Source organism: Eptatretus burgeri, chromosome 15 (genome assembly GCF_056783735.1).
Source record: "Eptatretus burgeri isolate ZD-2024b chromosome 15, Ebu_testis_v1, whole genome shotgun sequence".
Lineage (NCBI taxonomy): Eukaryota > Metazoa > Chordata > Myxini > Myxiniformes > Myxinidae > Eptatretus > Eptatretus burgeri.
The window spans coordinates 38,321,398-38,338,525 of NC_140975.1; the positions used below are offsets into that span (position 1 = coordinate 38,321,398).

General features: G+C 46.9%; 1 protein-coding gene across 2 annotated transcripts in view; it reads right to left on the reverse strand.

Annotated features, from left to right (window-relative positions):
- Positions 1–17,128, reverse strand: part of EPHX1 (epoxide hydrolase 1) — a 38,715-nt gene that overhangs the window by 17,099 nt on the left and 4,488 nt on the right. For both annotated transcript variants that reach the window (XM_085857773.1, XM_085857772.1), the window contains exons 2-3: positions 10,977–11,157; positions 4,191–4,418 (exon numbers count right to left, since the gene is read on the reverse strand). In XM_085857773.1, coding sequence (XP_085713899.1) covers positions 4,191–4,418; positions 10,977–11,157 — 409 coding nt within the window. The remainder of the gene's footprint in view (positions 1–4,190; positions 4,419–10,976; positions 11,158–17,128) is intronic.

Genomic DNA, 17,128 nt, shown 5'->3' on the forward strand with positions numbered 1-17,128 from the left:
CGGATGCAGTCGAGTGGGCCTGCCCAGGACGTTCCGGCTACGATTAACAGATTATCGGGGATGAAACCCCATCTAAACTCAGACTGGACCATGCTGGACCAAATAAAGAAAGGACGGAAACGAGCTGGGAACATTTCTAATAATTTATTTACAGAAAATAAAAGACAAGAGATGCGAGACTTATCGCAAATATTCAATGCAAGTATTTGCAATGGGCAAAAACACTTATGCAGTTGTACTTCCAGGCCGGGCCCAACACACTCACACACACACACACACACACACACACACACACACACACACACACACACACACACACACACACACACACACACACACACACGCGAAAAGAAAACCCAAGGTTCTTTATTCGACCCTCCAGCCGATGAGTGAGACGAGCTGGGGGTCAGAGTTCGGCTTGTACCTGGTCGTCGGAGGGAGGGCGTGCTCCGCGATGTGGCACCTGACAAAGGTCGTTGGTGTCACACGTGGGGGACTCGAGGCTCGTAACGGAGTTCAGGTGGCAAATAATCGGGGTCCACGGAGGGGGGGGTCAGGGTCGCTCTGTCCTTCCTTGTAGAGGACCAGCAGAGACACGTTCGCCACCTCGATGGCCCTCTGCTCAACCCTCGTGAGAGCAAAAACCCCTTCGTACAGCAACGTAGACTTCCTGTGACCACTCTTCGTAATCGCCCCTCGTAACCACCCCTTCGAAACAGCAAAAACCCTTAAGAACCTCTCAAAACTCTCGTGCAACCCACCAACAACGCCTCAGAGAGTCTCTGGAATTTATGGACCTCCCTCAGTGGCGAGGGAGGGGCCTTGGTCAGCACACCTCACTGTTCGCCTCTAATTGGCCAGGATCCTACGGGCACAGCCTTCCTGGGCAGGGTTTCGGCCATGCCCGGAGAAAGCTGCCCCACCCCTCCAAGCGTGTTTGAGGAAGGTGGATGGTGGTGAAGCCACGATTGCGTGTGGAACATTCGTGGAAGCAGAGGACTGGGACTGAGAGGCCCCCCTCTCGGCAAGTAAGGTACGAGCAGCCAACGGTGGTGATGGAGCGTGATGGGCAGGTGGTGAGATGTAATAACCTAACCATAAAAAATACAGTAGACTAGGCGTAAGTCGTCACCATCGGGACCGAGAAAAAAGTGACGACTTAGACGTGTGACGACTTACGCGTATGCGAATATTCATGATGACGGTGGGGTGAAGGATGAAGTCGCGCGTGGCCTGGACACGTACGTGTGAGACGGCACAACAATCTCTAACCCGGCTATTGTACCAAAAGGGAAACCCAATCCTCAGGGCATCGGTGGGGGTTCATTGGTGAGTTGGAAAGTGATCAAGCAAAGATGGAATTCATGAATCACTTTATTAAAAGTAAAGACAATGAACAACTGTAAGACAACTCGTATACCATCGGTGATGGTATATGACCATCTACAAATGTGGAATGAATGGCTGTTAGAATTCATTCATTGGAATGAATGTAGAATGAGTTTTCATATGGAATGAAAACTCGTATACCATCGACAAATTACATGACACACAGTCATCGTGATGACTACCACTCAATACCGATGTGAAAGTGAGTGTGGTGATGTACAAAACAAGCCAATATAAAACCATGATCGGCCTTCAACACTAAGCTCGATCGATCCTTTACTCCTTCGCCAGAGACTGCATTGCGCAGCCTGGCTACCTCTTCAGATGCATGTGGGACGGCACGCTGACTGAGCTGAACGCAGCGCAGTTATAAATAGCCTATCACTGGCGGTGTACACCAATGAGCGAGCATCACGATTCCATGAAATCAGGCTTCTCACGAGGTAGAAGTTCCGTGTGACGAGTTAGGCGTGGTAATTTACTTGAGGTTCCATTACGTGGGAACGGACAACATCTGACGACTTAGACGAAGTGACGACTTAGAGATGACAACTTACAGACTTTATTCAAAGGGATTTAACATTCAATAAATTCGGGACTTTTTGACGCTGCCGACTTAGGCCAAGTGAGGAGTTACACGCTGCCGACTTACGCCTAGTCTACCGTATATATCACAACGCACATATTCGACTCTCCCACAAGACAAAAGGAAGGGACCTGTCTCACACGTACTTATCGGCATAACTAACTTTGGGACCTGAATGTTGAGTGCGCATGGTTTCCAGATTCGTAACAACATATTGTTACGGCTGTGGAAATTCGCAGACCACCATAAAGGACCTTAGATCAGTTATGACGATAAGTATATGTGTAGTTAGATTTCCCCACCGTTGTTTAGAGGGAATTTCCGTGTTCACAGGGCTGCGATCCTTTGAGTTAGCCGTTTTTATTTTCTCTAACATTATTTTGGACCAATCATCCCCCAACAACCAAATCGCCACCACCAACATCATTCCCAAACACCACCACCTTCGCCTCTTTACCTCCACAACTCCACCCCGCAAACATCGCTTCACCGCCATTCTCAAAAGACGCCCGCCAGCAACCAAATCGCCACCACTAACACCCTTCCCAAACCACCAAAGCAAACTCCCACCACCTTCGCCTTTCTACCAAACGTCATGCCATGGGTTGTGAATGGGTTCCTTTCGTCTCAAAAAACGGATCAGGAATGATTCATGCCCACTTTTCATCCATCCAATGGCTGAGCATCAGGCGGTGTAGCCCCGCCTCTGAACCCGCTGTGATCCACAAATTTGCATATGCGCTCCTCCCCCGGCCTATATAAGCGTGAGCACGGCGCAGCTCGAGGCAGTCAAGTCGAGTGCAGTGTCGGTGGAGCAGTCAAGTCGAGTGCAGTGTCGGTGGAGCAGTCAAGTCGAGTGCAGTGTCGGTGGAGCAGTCAAGTCGAGTGCAGTGTCGGTGGGGCAGTCAAGTCGAGGGCAGGGTCGGTGGAGCAGTCAAGTCGAGGGCAGTGTCGGTGGAGCAATCAAGTCGAGTGCAGTGTCGGTGGAGCAGTCAAGTCGAGTGCAGTGTCGGTGGAGCAGTCAAGTCGAGTGCAGTGTCGGTGGAGCAGTCAAGTCGAGTGCAGTGTCGGTGGGGCAGTCAAGTCGAGTGCAGTGTCGGTGGGGCAGTCAAGTCGAGGGCAGTGTCGGTGGAGCAGTCAAGTCGAGGGCAGTGTCGGTGGAGCAGTCAAGTCGAGTGCAGTGTCGGTGGAGCAGTCAAGTCGAGTGCAGTGTCGGTGGAGCAGTCAAGTCGAGGGCAGTGTCGGTGGAGCAGTCAAGTCAAGGGCAGTGTCGGTGGAGCAGTCAAGTCGAGTGCAGTGTCGGTGGGGCAGTCAAGTCGAGGGCAGTGTCGGTGGAGCAGTCAAGTCGAGTGCAGTGTCGGTGGAGCAGTCAAGTCGAGGGCAGTGTCGGTGGAGCAGTCAAGTCGAGGGCAGTGTCGGTGGAGCAGTCAAGTCGAGTGCAGTGTCGGTGGAGCAGTCAAGTCGAGTGCAGTGTCGGTGGAGCAGTCAAGTCGAGGGCATTGTCGGTGGAGCAGTCAAGTCGAGTGCAGTGTCGGTGGAGCAGTCAAGTCGAGGGCAGTGTCGGTGGAGCAGTCAAGTCGAGGGCAGTGTCGGTGGAGCAGTCAAGTCGAGTACAGTGTCGGTGGAGCAGTCAAGTCGAGTGCAGTGTCGGTGGAGCAGTCAAGTCGGGTACAGTGTCGGTGGAGCAGTCAAGTCGAGTACAGTGTCGGTGGAGCAGTCAAGTCGAGTGCAGTGTCGGTGGAGCAGTCAAGTCGAGTACAGTGTCGGTGGAGCAGTCAAGTCGAGTGCAGTGTCGGTGGAGCAGTCAAGTTGAGTACAGTGTCGGTGGGGCAGTCAAGTCGGGTCTGGAGAGTGGCAGTCAAGTCAGGTCTGGAGAGTGGCTGTCAAGTCGGGTCTTAACAAGCTTACCTGTTTGCTTCCTCTTCTCTTTTTTATGGGCTCAGAAAATGACCCTTTTATTGTCATCAGATGGATCGAATATGCTTCTGGAACAGTGAGTCAAACATGGGCGAACATCTTCAATTCCCCATGCTGCAGGACGACCATGACTTGCTCCACCAAGCAAAATAAATCATAACATCTCATCATACACAACATTCCACCTCACCTTTCTCTTACTGAGTCAGGCTCATGCATACATAATGTTTTACTCCAGGACTTAACTCTGTTAAACAAACGATAAACCTGTGAAACTAAGCAGACAAAATAGACTTACCTCGTTTCTGAGGTGCATCAGAAAAGCCGTAACCAGGAATAGATGGACAGATCACTTCAAACGCCTCCATGCGGTTGTCGCGGCCCTGGCGCGGGGTGGTGAGGAGAGGGATTATTTTGTAGAACTCGAAGAACGAGCCGGGCCAACCATGCACCATGAGGAGGGGTCGTATGTGGCATTGGGACGCAGGTTGTGTGGGCTTCACGTGAACAAAATGCACGTCCAAACCTGAAGAATAAAATCAAAACAATTGTAATCAACAACTTAATGATGAAATGCAACAACAATCCCTCGCAAAAGGATCTTGCCAGGATGGAATTTGTCAGATGCGAAAAAAAACATTACAAACCATAAAAACACTTTTATTCGATCAGGGATCTTCAAATCAGGGATCTTCAGCTTGGATCATGAACAATATATTGAGCCACACATGATGCAATTTTGTGAGAGTGAATACGTGACTTTTGAAGTGACGCAAACCTCCCCGGAATGCTTGGCACCCGTGCACAGAAACCCCCAAGTAACAAAGTACATCGGGACGACGGTCAAACGTTTCTCGTGCACACCAGATAAGGATTGCAACATTCAAATGGCTCACGAAGCTTCTCAAAGAAGCCAAAAATACTCGGAGAAGTACCATAGAAAAAGGGACGTGCCTCTGCACAATGAAAGATTTGGAGAACTTTCTGATCAATTCGCCAAAAAAGCTGATGTCTTGCAACCCATCCTGCAAAAACTCCCGACAATGTGGGATCCATGCAAAGCCTGTGGACAGCGCGTTCTACCCAATCTCCATGATTATCGCCGGCAGTGAGTGGACTTCGAACCTTGTGAGATTACCTTGTCTGAACAAGGCAGATTTGTTCATTTACTTGATGGACATCTGCAATTGTTAAACTGATGCAGTCATTACCAACATTCAAGAAGACACTGTATCTGGTTTGGGTGCTTCTTAACAATGATGGGACGGTCATATCTGTGGCTTGTGAATGCACAGGTTACATAAAAAACGATAATATTTAGTATTAATCATGTTTTGGAGGAGGAGGGCGGGTGGTGTATGGACTGTGAGTGCCTTTTTCAATGTACAATATTTTTTGTTTTGTTCTGTGGCCACAGAATAAATTATAATATGTTTGAATCTACTGTATTGGTAAAAGAAGTGTGTGTGTGTGTGTGTGTGTGTGTGTGTGTGTGTGTGTGTGTGTGTGTGTGTGTGTGTGTGTGTGTGTGTGTGTGTGTGTGTGTGTGTGTGTGTGTGTGTGTGTGTGTGTGTGTGTGTGTGTGTGTGTGTGTGTGTGTGTGTGTGTGTGTGAGTTATCCTCTGCCATCATAGCATCATAGCTGACATCATAGCATCAGGAATTTGAATTGTCTGGAATTTGATTTCCATCACAATATGTTCTCAAAAAGAAGTAAACCTGTCGAATAGTGCACATATTTTTCCCCTTTAACCTGCTCTCAAGTTTTGCATGTTCTGGTCCTCCTAAGTGATCAGCCTCTTCCAGTGTAACTTTCAACAAGATTATCAAAACTGTTTTCAGGAGGTGTGATAATTCTATAAAAAAAATAATGTGGGGTAAAATTAATGGTGGACTGTGCATCTCTATGAGGACAAAAGATAGAAAAGACTTGGGACTTGTCCTTTAACTTTAAATAAACAGTATGAATGCCACATCCCAATAGTCATGTTATCTTCACGTAATATATCAAATACTTAAAATCTATCATAAATATGACATGCTCTTGGACTATTGCCCAACTTGTAATCGTTTTGTTCAGAGTCATACAACGAAATATGATGTCATTGTTTGTATCAATTAGTATTTCAAGCGTGGCACCAGAAGAAATATTTCAAGTGATACAAATGTCTGCACCAAATGTGTGTTCTAATCAAACAGTACAGAATTTAATGAGGTCTATTGTAGATTTATTTTCTCCTCTTCGTCACCGTCACTTGGATTATCTTCGTCATCACTGTCATGTACTTGATTAACACAATTTATGCAACTGTAGAGGTCAGTGCAAGACATACTGTGTGCTACGCAAGAACACTGCCTGTTCTCACACTTTGCTTTCTTGCAATTGCAATGTGTGAGCTCGAGGATCTCCTCTGGAGCTGGAGCCAGGTCCATCCAGTCTATGACAAGATTGTCATCTTCAATCTTCCAGCCATGAGCATCAGGTGAAGGAAATTCCATATTGCCTATCAGAGACCTCCTCCAAATAGCAGCTTGGAAATTAGCTCTCTGCACATTCTTATGAAGCGAGTCTTGATTTGGGGGCATACCTGATTCCAGGGTCTTGGTATGTAGCTTGAAAAGCCTATACCTAGCTTCGTTTACAGAGGTACGTTCTTTCTGCGAGTACAGAGCACATGTAAAAGACTCCAGCTGCAACATAACTTCTCTAGAGGGTGTTATTTCTCTTCCAAGAGGGATGAAGGTATCACCACTCTTCTCTTCCTCCATGACCTTCCAGGCTTTCACCTTCCCTCTCCCATAGAAAGAACTGACACTGTCACACCCCGTAAAGGCATGCAGTCCAAGTAGTGCACTTGCATTATGCGGACCCAGCTTCTCTGCAACCTTGTTGACATGTATTATCCTCTTAACTTTCTGCCCCATCGCCAAAGTGTAACCTCAGATCGTCTGACAGATTCGGGTTCGTCTCCAGCTCTCAGTTGCTTTATTCGCATAAATGCCACATATATTCTTCCATCGCTCCGCACACTGCCTAAATTTGATCCAGGAGCTCAAGGAAAACGATGAAATCTTGGATTTTGGCAATGAACAGACGTGCATACAACACTCCATGTTGAACGTGCGGTCTGCGTCTGTTTCTGCACGCAAATGATATAGCGCGCCAGCAGAACACACATATAACCACCTCGTCCGTGCCGTATTTGTCCCCCTCCCCCCCCCCCCATGCGTACTCTGTATCAGCGCATATGATTGGTGAATCAGTGTATTCACTTTATTTTTTAGACCAATCGCAAATACCGTGAGAATGTCAACATATTTTACGCCATCTCCAAATGTTCCAGTTTTTTGATAATTTCTCACTAATGTGCAACTTTTGACCAAAGGAACAACCATATTCGGTTTTCAAATCTTTTAATGCATTTGTAATGTCAAATCTGTGTAGTCCATCGGAGGGAGTGAACGAAACTGAAAGAAAAGCAGGGTCGTCCCACGGCGTACATTAGTTAAAATCTGTGGAGAGGAGGAACAGAGTGCTCTGGAAAGGGAAGTCACTTCCCCCAATCTCAGTGGCTGTGTTTGCGTCAAATTCAAGTCTGGTGTTGTCTCTTGTATCTGTCTGCATGTGTGCATGATTTGGGTCGCAGATCCTCCACAAGTCTCTCCTGGATTATGTGGAATTTAAACATTCTGTGGATTCGAACATTATTCAAATCTCCTGCAACAAACCTGACGCTCCATGTCTGTTGCTTTCACATTGTAGGCATGTCAGTGGTGTCTTTTTTTTTTACTGCCTCTTCTCCACAATTGCTCTCTCTGTTCTCTCTTTCTCTGTTCTCTCTCTCTCTCTGTTCTATCTCTCTCTTCTCTCTCTCTGTTCTCTCTCTCTCTCTGTTCTCTCTCTCTCTCTGTTCTCTCTCTCTCTCTGTTCTCTCTCTCTCTCTCTCTGTTCTCTCTCTCTCTCTGTTCTCTCTCTCTCTCTCTCTCTCTCTGTTCTCTCTCTCTCTCTCTGTTCTCTCTCTCTCTCTCTCTCTCTCTCTCTCTCTCTCTCTCTCTCTCTGTTCTCTCTCTCTTCTCTCTCTCTCTTCCCTCTCTCTCTCTGTTCTCTCTCCCTCTCTGTTCTCTCTCTCTCTCTGTTCTCTCTCTCTCTCTCTGTTCTCTCTCTCTCTCTCTCTGTTCTCTCTCTCTCTCTCTCTGTTCTCTATCTCTCTCTCTCTGTTCTCTCTCTCTCTCTCTGTGTTCTCTCTCTCTCTCTCTCTCTCTCTCTCTCTCTCTCTCTCTCTGTTCTCTCTGTTCTCTCTCTCTCTCTCTCTCTCTCTCTCTCTCTCTCTCTCTCTCTCTCTCTCTCTGTTCTCTCTCTCTCTCTCTCTCTCTCTCTCTCTCTCTCTCTCTCTCTCTCTCTCTCTCTCTCTCTCTCTCTCTCTCTCTCTCTCTCTCTCTGTCTCTCTCTCTCTCTCTCTCTCTGTTCTCTCTCTCTCTCTCTCTGTTCTCTCTCTCTCTCTCTCTCTCTGTTCTCTCTCTCTCTCTCTCTCTCTGTTCTCTCTCTCTCTCTGTTCTCTCTCTCTCTGTTCTCTCTCTCTCTGTTCTCTCTCTCTCTCCACTCCATGCTGATGAAGGCCATTGAGCCAGAAACATGTCCATGGATTGATTCAGATTGTATTTACAGATTACTGCTCATAAACAATGTTTTTCTCATATGAGCATGTGGAGAAGTTTCGACCAACCCTCAACTCCAATTCTGCGATGGCCAAGATGGCATCAGTGCCAAAGTCCTGAAAACCTCTGCCATTCTTGCATATCCTCTTTCTGGTCTGTTCAACCTGTCGTTTGCCCAAGGTCATTTCCATCAATTTGGAAGTCAGGCACATCACTGCATTACACAAAATGGGCGCAAAAACATATTTGTAACTACATGCCCATAAGCTTACTTCCATTTATCAGCAAAGTCATGGAATCCAGCAGAGTTTACATCAAATCTTTTATTTTCTCCAATGGACAGATCTTCGACCATCAGTTCAGTTTCTGATCTGGTTACTCCACCCTGCCTGGACCTATGTTGCTGTTCTCCCAACAGTGAATGGAGGCCCTGAATTTCATGCAATAGACCAGGCTCTCCAGACATATCTCAAAAGCATTTGACACCATCCGACACCCACCCTACTTTCTCAACTCTCAGCCTTTGGCATCCAAGAGCACCTCCTCTCATGGCTTGCTAACTTGCTCCACTTTAAGTCAGTACATGGCTCAACGGGCTCCTCTAACCTATCCCTGTTGAGGATGCAGTGCACCAAAGCAGTGTCTTGAGCCCAGTCCTGTTCCTCATCTTCATCAATGACTTTACTTCTCTGAAAAACCCGCTAACTTTTCAGTGACCACTTCACCCTCATCGTTCACCCGTAGCATCACTTATTCCTCAAGGTAGCAGGCAACAGCCTCTTCCGTCTCTGCAGACCTTGATAGAATTGAGAGTTTCAACACTTGGAATATCCTTCAACCCTGTCGGAAAAACAGGGAAAAATAAACTATGGACCTCCATCTCTGAAACCGCACCAAGGAAAAAATTGAAAAGGTAGAAATAGGTCACATGGTTTGGCAGCCATATTGGATTTAACCTAAAAACTATAAAAAAAATCTTCTTCTCCAGAATGGCTGGACAGATCGAGGGGAAACTTCCCACAAATGTTCCCCAAGCCATGGGTGTACAACTTTGTTCAGGAATAATTGATAGATCACATGATTTGGCAGCCACATTTGATTGAAAAAAAATATTAAATAATGTTTTCTCTGGAAATGCTTAATTGACTTGAAACTTCACAATTATGATCTAGTAGTGATGGGGAATCCATGTTTTAAATTTCAACTTGATCACACAAATGGTCTGGCAGCCAGAATTCTTTTTTTTTTGATCTGAGTTCTTTTTTATTTTTATTTTTTGAATAAGGCTCACTTAGCTGTGCCTGGATGGGTTTGAGGGTAGAGGAGTAGCAGCTGAAATGTGAATCCTATCTAGGTTCCACCTGATGACTTCATCTTTGCTTTTTGCTTGTTCAGGTTCCTTCCAATGACTCCAATGCATGATTCAACCAATTTGGTCTTCCATTTGATTTAAATTGCATTTATTTTAATCCTATTCTGAATGCAATGGAATAATAATAAACATCATGGGTCAGGTGTCCGATCAAAGAGGGACGTCTTGGTACCCGGTCATCACTGCCAGGAGTTATAAAGTGGCAGTTCTAGTTATGTGTCATATTAATTACGTTACACACCAGTACACAAACGCCACACAAAATACACCACTCAAAACTGCACAAAAACAAGTCCTGGCGAGGGTCTGCAATCGCTGATTGCTCTTTTTGTTATCAGAAGCAACCTTTGAAAAATTTGACAAGAACATGTAAATGATGCTCAAGAGCCTGTGATGTATACATCCTAATGTGGCATATTCCCCAAGGCAGAAAAGTCAATAAAATTAATCTGGATTCTTTGCAGTCGAGTCTAAAGCATCACAGGCTCTGTGAAAATAAGGAAAATGTCTCTTACTCGTGATGCAATTCAGGCCTCTGAAGCATTACTCATAAAACCCTCTCCCACCACCACCGGGAGTGGGTTTACATGGTACATTTAACATTACATTGGAGTGGAGAATGTGTCTGCTGCGTCGGCCACACATTCAGAACTACCCCCCCCCACCCCGGGGGATAGGAGGGAGGGTTGGGGATAACCAGGTACAGGCTTTGTTTTATGACCCTCAGTCCCACTATCAAGTTTGGTTGAGATTGGATAAGTAACGACTGAATGCTTCGGCCAAGGACATACAGATAGACAGACACTAAATTGTGTATTTTAGTTTTATAAAAGGATGCAAAGTGAATATATATATATATATATATATATATATATATATATATACATATCAATAACAATCCTGCAATTGGTATTTTAAAATTATTATTTCCTTTTTGTTTAATAATTAAAATGAATCTTCCCCTACCACTCCCACCCCTAACTTTTGAATAAATCTCCAGTTTGTTTCAACACAGTCATTTCACTTACAGAACACACAGAAATGTAGATCTCACACCTTCAATACTCGTTTTGAAGTGAGGGTATTTGTTAAGCTCTTCCACTTGCTTCTTCCAGTCATAGTCATGTCTCCAGTAATGAAGAATTGTCTTTAGAAAAGTTATGTTGAAACCATAGTGAAAACGCGAGTCCTCCAGTGGTTCTGATAAGCGAGTTTGGTCCAGGCGTCCATGAAGATCCTTGGGTTAAAGGGTGCAGAGAGAAAGTGTTGAGATGTTCATAAGAACTGTGGATACATTTTTTTTATCATAAGGGTTTGAAGGTGATGAAACAAATAAATTGATGATAGTTAAAACTGTATTAAAATGAGAATGTTAAACCTGAAATAAAATGTACTCAAATATGATATGATGTTTTTAAGTATGTATCCATTTGGAATCAACATAATTATATTTCTCCTTTGTATGGAAACATCACCTTATATTAAAAGTGTAAACAGGTTTAACTTTGCCAGTAAGTTGAATATAAGAAGAATTGCCTCTCATTCCTAAGCTATCTAAAGGAATTTTTTTTATAAATGACACAAACAAGTTGGAATGTGGATTTAAGAAAATGTCCAGATGTATTCACTAAGCCAGGGGTTCTTAACCGGGGGGGGGGGGGGTGTCCATACCCCTTGGGGGTATGGGAACTAAATGCTAGGGGTATGGGACTCGATCTCTGAATACTTGTATATATATTTGATTTATTAATTTATAGTTGGTTAGAATGTTAGATTATATTACTTGCACTGTAATTCAATATTCACTGTTATTCAATGTTTGTATATTTGAAATTTCTCGGTTATTTTTTATTTATTTTTTTGTAAATATATATGATAAATGCTTATGATTACCTTTCATGTTCTATTCCTAGCTATCCATATCTAAAATAAATTCAAGCTATTGACATCTTTGGAATTCATACTGTCAACTAATAGGACTGGTGATGATGATGATTTTGACAGTCAAGTGAAGGGGGTATGGGACCATGTTGGGCAATCCATTGGGGGTCTGGAATCATCAAAAGGTTAAGAACCCCTGCACTAAGCTGTAGTCCCTTCAAGATGTGCTGTGTCACGTGATTGGGTTTTCGTATATCATGCCTCGCCCGCTTGGGGTGGCAGGAGTGTACTTCTGGTCGCGCAATAAAGTGGAGTTGATGCTGGCAAGCTTGCTTCTCGTGTTCCACTGCACCTCGTACACTCTAGTTGGCGACGACCTTGGGAAACTCAAGGGCATGGAGGCAAAACTCTTCCTGAAGGAGGGGGTGGTTCCTCGGTTTTGTAAACCACGCCCGGTGCCGTATGCCCTGCGGGACAAGGTCAAGGGTGAACTGGATAGGCTGGAGGCCTGTGGAGTGATCGAACGGGTGTCGTGCTCAGATTGGGCCACCCCGGTTGTCACGGTGCTGAAACGGAATGGAGACGTCCGATTGTGCGGGGACTTCAAATCCACGGTTAACCCGGGGCTCAGCGTGGAGCAATATCCACTGCCGTCAATCGATGAAATATATGCGCGATTGGCGGGGAGTCAATACTTCACGAAGCTAGACCTGCGTGATGCATATTTTCACCTGCCGATGGATCCAGGGAGTAGTGAGCTTTTGACAATCAACACGTGTCAAGGACTCTATCGATATACCCGACTCTGTTTTGGGATTGCTTCGGCCCCAGCTTTGTGGCAGAAAGCCATGGATCAGGTTTGCATTGGCCTGCCTGCTCAGACCTACCTGGACGATGTGCTCATTGCGGGGAAAACGGCGGACGAGCATCTTGCGAACATTGCCCAAGTGCTGACAAAGCTAGAAGCGTGCGGCCTGCGCTTGAACAGGGACAAGTGCGCGTTCTTCAAGCAGCGCTTGGAATACCTCGGGCACATCATCACGCCAGAGGGGCTGTTGAAAGGTCCTCAGAAGGTGGAGGAGATTCAACACATGCCACCGCCTCGCGACAAGACGCAGCTGTGCTCATTCATTGGTATGGCCCAGTATTACCAAAGGTTCGTGCGCGGGCTCAGCTCACAACTTGCGCCGTTAACACGGTTGCTCAGGAAGGATGAGCGCTGGGCTTGGGGGCCTGCACACCAGGCGTCGTTCGACCGCGTCAAGCGGCTGCTCACAGAGGATACGGTCCTCGTGCACTACAAGCCTGCGCGTCCGCTCCTATTAGCATGCGACAGCTCTGCATATGACATCGGGGCAGTGCTCTCCCACAGGATGGACGATGGTTCCGAGCGGCCTGTTTGTTTTGCATCCCGGACCCTGTCCACAGCAGAGCGGGGATATGCCCAGATCGAGCGTGAGGCTCTCAGCCTCGTCTGGGGTGTGCGGAGGTTTCATCGATACCTGCTGGGGCGGCATTTCACTTTGCAGATGGATCACAAACCGCTTCAATTCATACTGAGACCCGAACGCGGGGTGCCGGTGGTAGCGGCCGCGCGAATACAACGGTGGTGACTGTTTCTGGGTGCTTACGATTATGATATTCAGTTCCGAAGCACTGAGAAGCATGCTAACTGCGACGGGCTCTCACGCTTGCCGTGTGCGGAGGGTCCAGCTGCGTCTGAGTTGGCCGACCGGGTCGATGTGTTCACGCTGGGCCAGGTCCAAAGCGGGCCGGTCACGGCCAGACAGGTCGCGGTGGAATCGGCTCGTGATCCGGTGTTTGCCCGTGTCGTCCAGGCGATTTCTACAGGGAATTGGAGCGATCTACCTTCCACACCGGCATTTCAACCTTTCACGTCACGCGCATCGGAGCTGTCGTTGGTCCAACGGTGCGTAATGTGGGGAATGAGGACGGTGATTCCACCGAAGTTCAGGCAGCGGTGTTTGGAAGAACTGCATGTCAGTCACCTTGGCATCGTGAAGACCAAGAGTCTTGCTCGTAGCCTGTTGTGGTGACCGGGGTTTGACAAAGACATTGACAAGTTGGTTAAGCGTTGCGCCACGTGCCAAACAGATGCTGATAACCCGCGTCGAGCTTCGGGACTATGGCCTACCCCAGTCAGAGCCTGGCAGAGGGTCCATGTAGATTTTGCGGGGCCGGTTAATGGCAAAATGTTTTTGATTGTGATCGATGCATTCTCTAAATGGCCGGAGGTTGTAGTAATGCAGCATACATCAGCAAACATTACAGTAGAGAAACTGCGGACGATCTTTGCTAATAAAGGGTTACCGGAGATCCTGGTCTCTGATAATGGTCCGCAGTTCATCGCGGGTGTATTTGATGAGTTTATGCGCCAAAATGGTATTCGACATCTAAGGTCCGCACCGTATCATCCTGAGACGAATGGCCAGGCTGAGTCGTTTGTTAAGATGTTGAAACGGGCTTTGCGCAGGGGGGGTGTTGCATCTGTGCAGACGGTGGTCGATGTCTTTTTGGTCCATTACAGGAACGCAGTTCATCCTGTCACGGGTGATTCGCCTGCCATTCGTCTCTATGGACGGGCATTGCGGTCCAGACTGGATTTGCTGCGACCTGGAGGGTCGGTGAGTGGGGCGGTGTCGCGTCCAACGCGGCTGCGCGGCTTCGATGTGGGACAGCGGGTAATGGTGCGCGATTATTTCCACGGTTCCAAATGGGTGCCAGCGGTGGTCTCTGTGGTGCTGGGGCCGGCGAATTGCATGGTGCGGACTGATGGTGGGGATGTGTGGAAGCGGCACGTGGACCAAATGCATGATCGCTGATCAGCGTCACCCCCCCCCCCACACACCTCTCCGGGCCGAACAATGTGGGACCCCCACCTGTAATGCCGCCGGCACCTGACGTTGTATCGCCAGGGCCGGATGTGCCGACGCCCAGGGGGTCTTCGCCTGATGCTGTCCTACCCGGGGACGTCGGGCAGGCTAGGCAGTCGGGGGCGGTTGGTGTTGCAGAGGGCGCGAGTCCGGCGAGGGTGTCACCTCGACCGAGCCGGGAGGCGTCTGAGCCTGGACTGTCTGGCGGCGCTGCCCGTCCGAGGCAGGTCAGGGTGCGGCCGCGGTACTTGGAGGATTATGAGTGTTGATGGGTTTCAGGTGGTCATGTTATGATTGTCCTTTCATCATTTGACTTGTCATTTTACGAGGGGAGGAGTGTGCTGTGTCACGTGATTGGGTTTTCGTATATCATGCCTCGCCCACTAGGGGTGGCAGGAGTGTACTTCTGGTCGCGCAATAAAGCGGAGTTGATGCTGGCAAGCTTGCTTCTCGTGTTCCACTGCACCTCATACACTCCACAAGATAATATATTTTCCCAGTTTTGGGAGAAGCAGACTGACTGACTTCATTAAAACTTGTTTTTGTGACCATTAGAGTTGGCGTTTGACATCATTATAGGATTCTGTGGATTTTCTGTATTAGGAAAGGATTAACATGTCTGGATTTGAAATATGTGTTACAACCATTCAAGCAGGAGCTGTCTAAGAAGACTGAAGATAAGCTTCACCTGGAAGATGTCAAGACCAGACAAACTGGCACCAGTGCCAGAGATGATAAAAAAAGTCTTACTGAAAACTATATAAAGACTAAGATTCTCCATTTGTATTTGAGAGATCTGGAATGAGTTTGTCTGTTCAGAATCTCCTATGCACGCATAATAATGAAGTGTTTGTCTGTTTAATAAATAAATGTTTTAATTGTACTGATGACAGAGAATTCTTCTACAGAACTCTTGACAAAGTCATGAATAACTCATTGTATGAAGTTGAAATGATGTTAAGATCTGACATTGTCTAAAACAGAATGGAAGATATTTTGGATGCAGTCTGAATTTCTCCAGTCCAATTAAAAGTTGCCATAGCCTGTTGAATGAGGTGAGAACTAAGCAGGTTCAGTTACAATTGCTGTCATTTTATCAGACCAGTGGGTTTGGCCAATTTTGGCTTGTTTATTTGCACTTTTTCCCATTCTGATCCACCCCCAGGCCCCCTTCCCTCTTTTACTGGGAAGGAGATTGGGACCATACTCTGCGCAGAGTGTTAGTGCTGCTAAAGCAGTCTCCTTGGCTATTGGACACAATCCTGGACAGGTCACCACTCTGACACAGTATACCAGCAAGCTGGCACTCATTTTGCCGACCTCGGAAGGATGACAAGCCGAGTTAACCCCACCCGGTATTAATTCAACAGCTGAGTGGGATTTGAAAGCAGGACCCGCGGATCCAAAGCCCGCCACCCTGACCATTAAGCCAACACCAGGCATAGTGTGGGGATATAGATATAAATGTACAACTTAATGTTTGGATGCAGGTACAGCTCAAGCTGGACAGGCAGAATTGTCTTTTCTGTCTCACTTTATTGTATTCTTATGTGCTTGGGGGAAGGGGGTGCCAGAAAGGTGTGAGTGAGGGGAGGGACATCAAGAACAGCTACACTCTACCCTCAGATGGTCATACCCAAAGCGGTGGCAACCACACCCCAAATCACAGAGCCAGCTTGGGCCTAGATTCCAAGCGGTTGGAGTGAAGAGACCATTTAAATCAAACACAGGTACAGTATGTACTAAGAAAATGGATGTGTTCAGTTACCAAGCAGCTAGCTAGCACTTGCGAAGCCTGCAGTCCCTCATCAAGGGTTTTGAATGGAGTGCTTGTTCGAGTGCTTAAGCCACTTGGCTAGTATTCGACAATAAAATTGGAAACTGAACACACTGCTGGACTCATGCCACAATGTTGGTGATAGAAAAATCTGTCTTTACAATTTACACACAACCAAATTAACAAGATTACTTTAAGCCTATTCTTAACGAAGCAAACGCACAGAAGCACAGTTCACAAAAATTTGTAAACACAATGTCCAAATTATGAGGCCAGGACAGCAGTCACAGACAGCTTGGTGTTGGCTTCGCAGTTAGGGTGGCTAGCTTGAGCCCCTGTTGGCTGTTGCATCAACACCAGGTGGGGTTGATTCAGCCTGTCATCCTTCTGAGGTCAACGAAATGAGTCCCAATGTACTGGTAATAGGGGCATTACATCAGCGGCACAGCCGCACTCTCAGCCAATGATGCTACCCGCAGCCTTGAGCTGCATATGAAAGGAGGGAGGAGCAGTCATGGTTCTCACCAATATTGAGATATTGCAAGCACATGATGACAGACTTGATGGTGAAGTGAGCAGTAGAGGCAGTTGCAATAAATAACAAATGCAATATTGTGAACAAGGTAACAGGTGAACTCGATGCAAGTTCTGTGGAG